The sequence below is a fragment of the Crinia signifera genome, chromosome 4, assembly GCF_055691185.1.
Source record: "Crinia signifera chromosome 4, ASM5569118v1, whole genome shotgun sequence".
NCBI classification, from domain to species: Eukaryota; Metazoa; Chordata; class Amphibia; order Anura; family Myobatrachidae; genus Crinia; species Crinia signifera.
The window spans coordinates 332,314,881-332,321,697 of NC_139220.1; the positions used below are offsets into that span (position 1 = coordinate 332,314,881).

A 6,817-nucleotide genomic window follows, 5' to 3' on the forward strand; every position below is an offset into this window, starting at 1 on the left:
CCCTCCCCCACCTGCCTAGTTTACAGCTTATACAATATAAGTAGCGTTATCCTGGTAACATTATGTTTTTATATATTCATTTTCTTACAGGACATATAAGGAGCAGGATTCAAATTAAGAGGACGTGGAAAGGGAAATTGTTCTCCGATCAAGCCAACTAAATACATCATATCTCCTTACACCTCAGGAGGAGGAACAAACACTATTTTATTTTCTGGATAGAAGAAACCTTCAGCAACTAATTTGTTTCTCACCTCATACATGATGAGTCTCACAGGAGAGAAGCCACATGTGTGCTCTAAATGTGACAAAGGCTTTACATATAAATCACAGCTTCTGGTACATCAGAGGAGTCACACAGGAGAGAATCTACATGTGTGCTCTGAGTGTGACAAAGGCTTTACATATATATCACAGCTTCTCATACATCAGATGAGTCACACAGGAGAGAAGCCATATAAATGTTCTGAATGCAGCAAATGTTTTCCCCAGAAATCACATCTTGTCCTACATCAGATGAGTCACACAGGAGAGAAGCCATATAAATGTTCTGAGTGCAGCAAATGTTTTTCCCGGAAGTCACTTCTTCTCCTACATCAGAGGAGTCACACAGGAGAGAAGCCATATAAATGTTCTGAATGTAGCAAATGTTTTTCCCAGAAGTCACTTCTTGTCCAACATCAGAGGAGTCACACAGGAGAGAAGCCATATAAATGTTCTGAATGCAGCAAATGTTTTTCCCAGAAGTCAAATCTTGTCCAACATCAGACGAGTCACACAGGAGAGAAGCCATATAAATGTTCTGAATGCAGCAAATGTTTTTCCTATAAGTCACATCTTGTCCAACATCAGAGGAGTCACACAGGAGAGAAGCCATATAAATGTTCTGAATGCAGCAAATGTTTTTGTCAGAAGTTAGATCTTGTCCAACATCAGCGGAGTCACACAGGAGAGAGGCCATATAAATGTTCTGAATGCAGCAAATGTTTTTCCCAGAAGTCACAGCTTGTCCGACATCAGAGGAGTCACACAGGAGAGAAGCCATATAAATGTTCTGAATGCAGCAAATGTTTTTCTCAGAAGTCACTTCTTGTCCAACATCAGAGGAGTCACACAGGAGAGAAGCCATATAAATGTTCTGAATGCAGCAAATGCTTTTCCCGGAAGTCACATCTTGTCCAACATCAGAGGAGTCACACAGGAGAGAGGCCATATAAATGTTCTGAATGCAGCAAATGTTTTTCCCATAAGTCACATCTTGTCCAACATCAGAGGAGTCACACAGGAGAGAGGCCATATAAATGTTCTGAATGCAGCAAATGTTTTCCCCAGAAGTCACATCTTGTACTACATCAGAGGAGTCACACAGGAGAGAAGCCATATAAATGTTCTGAATGCAGCAAATGTTTTTCTCAGAAGTCAGTTTTTGTCCGACATCAGACGAGTCACACAGGAGAGAAGCCATATAAATGTTCTGAATGCAGCAAATGTTTTTCCCAGAAGTCAAATCTTGTCCAACATCAGACGAGTCACAAAGGAGAGAAGCCATATAAATGTTCTGAATGCAGCAAATGTTTTTCCCGGAAGTCACATCTTGTCCTACATCAGATGAGTCACACAGGAGAGAAGCCATATAAATGTTCTGAATGCAGCAAATGTTTTTCTCAGAAGTCACATCTTGTACTACATCAGAGGAGTCACACAGGAGAGAAACCATATACAGGTTGAGTATCCCTTATCCAAAATGCTTGGGACCAGGAGAATTTTGGATAACGGATTATTCCGTATTTCGGGAATATTTTAATATTTCAATGATGTATTTTGAAGTATCTTGCATTTTGCTGTATAAACAAATAATATACACACAAATATATTTTATTACCACATAAAATACACACAAATATATTTTATTTGTTCAAAAAACAAGGTTTCAAAACGTGAAACAAAATGTGTGTACTATCTCAGCACTGAATTTGAATGCCAAGCAATCATTGTCTTGCACATATATAGTGCCAGTTACATATCATGTCCCCAGTGATGCTGTTACAAATGTCCCCAGTGAGTTTTTAGCAAAAAACTTTCTGGAATATCTGGTTTTCGGAATAATTCGGATAACGGATATTCGGATACGGGATACTCGACCTGTAAATGTTCTGCATGCAGCAAATGTTTTTCCCAGGAGTCACATCTTGTCCAACATCAGAGGAGTCACACAGGAGAGAAGCCATATAAATGTTCTGAATGCAGCAAATATTTTTCTCCTGCTCTGTTTCACTCACTGTATGTACAATGCCGCGCTTTGCCTCTCTCCCTGTATACGTGCACTGCTGGGCTCTGCCTTCCTCGTATGTATGTACACTTCTGGGCTTTGCCTCCCTCCCTGTGTACATACACTGCAGTGGTCTGCCTCTTTCCCTGTATGTACACTGCGTGGCTCTGCCTCCTTCCCTCTACCAACACTGCTAACTCCCTCTGCCTAACTCCCTGTACGTACACTGCTGTGCTCTGCCTTCTTCCCTGTACGTACACTGCTGGGCTCGGCCTCCCTCCCTGTACGTACACTGCTGGGCTCGGCCTCCCTCCCTGTACATACACTGCTGGGCTCTGCCTCCCTCCCTTTATATGTACATTGCTGGGCCCTGCCTCCCTCCCTGTGTGTGTACATTGCTGGGCTCTGCCTCCCTCCCTGTGTACATACACTGCTGGGATCTGCCTCCCTACCTGTGTGCGTACACTGCTGTGCTCTGCCTTCTTCCCTGTACGTACACTGCTGGGCTCAGCCTCCCTCCCTGTACATACACTGCTGGGCTCTGCCTCCCTCCCTTTATATGTACATTGCTGGGCCCTGCCTCCCTCCCTGTGTATGTACATTGCTGGGCTCTGTCTCCCTCCCTGTTTACATACACTGCTGGGATCTGCCTCCATCCGTCTATACATACACTGCTGGGCTCTGCCTCCCTTAATGTACATATACTGCTGGGCTCTGTCTACCCCCCTGTACGCACACTGCTGGGATCTGCCTTTCTCCCTGTATACATACACTGCTGGGCTCTGCCTCCCTCCCTGTGTACATACACTGCTGGGCTCTGCCTCCCTTTCTGTGTACATACACTGCTGGGCTCTGCCTCCCTCTCTGTGTACATACACTGCTGGGCTCTGCCTCCCTCTCTGTGTACATACACTGCTGGGCTCTGCCTCCCTCCCTGTGTACATACACTGCTGGGCTCTGCCTCCCTCCCTGTGTATGTTTACTGCTGGTGATGCAGTGATTACAGATAAAAAATATATTGCAGTGGGATTGCCTTTGGGGACCCCCCCCCCCCAATAAAAAAAAGCAGCTGCACCCTCTATAGTTACACCACTGATTATAGGAACCCTGTATTACGGCCGTGTACCACCCTACAGGTCTCCTCTGGCCTCTCTCCTTTCTCTCATGCCTCTATATTGCTGCCTTACCTCACTCTCTCTGAATACTATGTACTACCTGTATCACATAGTAACCAATCATTATTACATGTGTTAGGTTGCTGACACTAGACTGCTAATAGTGGATTTCTAGTTGCTATGGGTTACAGCACATCCTTGCATCTCACATGTTATTAACCAGGTCTGATGGAGAGCACATTGTGTAATAGGCTAATACTAACATCCTCCATAATAAATAGCAGCCCAGTAACAGTATACACGTTACTATGACACAGTATATAGTGATTAGAGATGTGCGGCGGCCACTTTTTCGGGTTTTGGATCTGGATCTCCCTTCGTGTTTTGGATCTGGATTGGTTTTGGCAAAACCACCCTTGTGGGTTTTGGTTTTGGATCTGGATTTTTATGAAAAAATGATAAAAATGGCTAAAATAACTGAATTTGGGCCTGTTTTTGCCCCTAAAGTATTATTACCCCCAATAACATTAGTTCCCACTCATTTCTAGTCAATTTTGATCACTTCACAGCTCACAAAATTGTTTTCATTTACTGTAGTTGGGCCAAAAGGGTATACCGAGGTAGCTGGATGACTAAGCTAAGCGACAGCAGTGGGCATCACATACATGTGGACCTTACACTTCCAACCTGGCAGAGCGGCACTGCAGGGGCAGACAGGGTGGCAGTTTAATAAACTATCCCAAAAAAAGAGAAATGCTCCAAACAGCAAATACAAAGAGGTATCGGCCTTGTCATGACTGGTGGTAGCAGCTTCAGCACTCCCACTATTTCCTCCTCCATCATCCTCCAAAAATGTGTTTTTATTTTATTTATTACTTTTATTTCTTTTTCTTACTTTACACTGGACACAGCCATCACACTGGACACAGCCCCTTGGACACTGGACACAGCCTGTCACACTGGACACAGCCCCTTGGACACTGGACACTGGACACAGCCTGTCACCCTGGACACAGCCCCTGGACAATGGACACAGCCTCTGGACACAGCTCCTGTACACTGGACACAGCCGTCACACTGGACACAGCCCCTGGACAATGGACACAGCCGTCACACTGGACACAGCCTCTGGACACCGCTCCTGGACACAGCTCCTGTACACTGGACATTGGATATATGTCACGCTGGACACTGGATATATGCGTCACACAATGGTTAGATGTCACACTGGCCACTGGATATATGCCGTCACACTGGACACAGGATATATGTCCTCACACTGGACACAGGATATATGTCCTCACACTGGACACAGGATATATGTCCTCACAGTGGACACAGGATATATGTCCTCACACTGGACACAGGATATCTGTCGTCACACTGGACACTGGATATATGTCGTCACACTGGACACTGGATATATGTCGTCACACTGGACAATGGATATATGTCATGCTGGACACAGGATATATGCCGGCACACATTACATGTCACACTGGACACAGTATATATGTTGTGACTTGTGACACTGGACACAGGATATATTGTCGTCACACTGGCCACTGGATATATATCGTCACACTGGAAACAGGATAAAGTATATGTCGTCACACTGGACACTGGATATATGTCGTCACACTGGATATATGTCGTCACACTGGACACTGGATATATGTCGTCACACTGGACACTGGATATATGTCGTCACACTGGACAATGGATATATGTCGTCACAGTGGACACAGGATATATGTCGTTACACTGGACACTGGATATATGCCGGTACACATTACATGTCACACTGGACACAGGATATATGTCATCACAGTGGACACAGGATATATGTCGTCACACTGGACAATGGATATATGTCACGCTGGACACAGGATATATGCCGGCACACATTACATGTCACACTGGACACAGGATATATGTTGTGACACTAGACACAGGATATATTGTCGTCACACTGGACACTGGATAGATGTCGTCACACTGGACACAGGATATATGTCATCACACTGGACACAGGATAGATGTCGTCACTCTGGTCACAGAATATGTCATCAGTCATCACACAGGACAGGACACAGGATATATGTCGTGAGTGACTCGTGACACTGGACAATGGATAAGATATAGGCTGTCACACTGGACACAGCCCCTTGTATTACTGCAGCCCCTGTACACAGTGTACTACTCAGCAACACCGCAGCCCCTGTGTGTGAGCACTGCAGCACTGAGTTAGTTAAATCACAAAAAACACAGGGTTCAGGGCTAAAAAAATCACAACACAGGGCTTAGGGCTAAATAAATCACAACAGGGCACGGGCCACAGGACAGCCCCTGGACAGTGGACACTGCAGCCCCTGCGTGTGAGCACTGCAGCACCTAGTTAGTTAAATCACACTACAGGGCTCAGGCCTATAAACAGTCACTGACTCTCAATACAAGTCTACAACACAGGGCAGTGAGGGCACAGGGCAGGTCACGGAGCACAGGGCAGTGAGGTGAGGGCACAGGGCAGGTCACGGAGCACAGCACAGGGCAGTGAGGGCACAGGGCAGGTCATGGAGCACAGCACAGGGCAGTGAGGGCACAGGGCAGGTCACGGAGCACAGCACAGGGCAGTGAGGGCACAGGGCAGGTCACGGAGCACAGCACAGGGCAGTGAGGGCACAGGGCAGGTCACACAGCACAGGGCAGTGAGGGCACAGGGCAGGTCACGGAGCACACGGAGCTTCCCAACCACCCTCTTCCCTCTCCAAGATTGGAGTGAAGATGGCGGGGCGCGCGAGCGTCTTTTATAAGATCCCGCTCCCGTGAGAATCCGACAGCGCGATGATGACGTTCGGCCTCGTTATTGGTCCGAAATTCAGGCGGAAACTCCCGATCCGGCTCGGATCTGGCCCGGATCCCTGATATTCGGATCTGTCGGATCTCGGGGATCCGGACCCGCTCATCTCTAATACCGATATAATCTGCATGTAGACTGAAGGACGATGATCTAACAATATCTGTAATAACCATGTATATTACTAGTAGCTGTCCCCAGAACAGGGGAATAAAAGCTGATCTGGATAAATGGGATTCTGTTACCGATTGTATAACTATAGACTTTGTTTCTCTATAATACTTTGTACATTCTTCTACATGTTACAGATAGTTAGGTGGTCCTGTAGTGATGACCATCTGGTAACCTATAATAACACCCTAAATAAACTAATGATCCTTCAGTAAATGGATTATTGATGTCTTTATTACTGGTGCTGACATATAACCACAGCGTCTACCTGCCAATCGGGGATTGCTCAGTACAAGGAGAGATGCATTATATTCCCTGCTTGCTGTGGTCCTTTCTTGTCTGCTGTCCTCCAGATGGAACTCTCAGACTAGATCAGTTGCTGTGACACATAACAGCTTGGCCGTC

General features: G+C 46.0%; 1 protein-coding gene across 1 annotated transcript; it reads left to right on the forward strand.

The window, feature by feature from the left end:
• The first annotated feature begins 228 nt into the window (after window positions 1-228).
• LOC146075997 (uncharacterized) lies at window positions 229-6,592 on the forward strand. The gene is made up of 2 exons (XM_083185755.1): window positions 229-5,897; window positions 5,983-6,592. Exon 1 carries the CDS (start codon window positions 262-264, stop codon window positions 1,726-1,728), a length of 1,467 nt encoding a protein of 488 aa, XP_083041881.1. The 5' UTR covers window positions 229-261; the 3' UTR covers window positions 1,729-5,897; window positions 5,983-6,592.
• Window positions 6,593-6,817: the final 225 nt, after the last annotated feature.

Coding starts and splice junctions, on each gene's coding strand:
- LOC146075997 (XM_083185755.1), top strand. CDS start 262: ATGATGAGTCTCACAGGAGAGAAGCCACATGTGTGCTCTAAATGTGAC.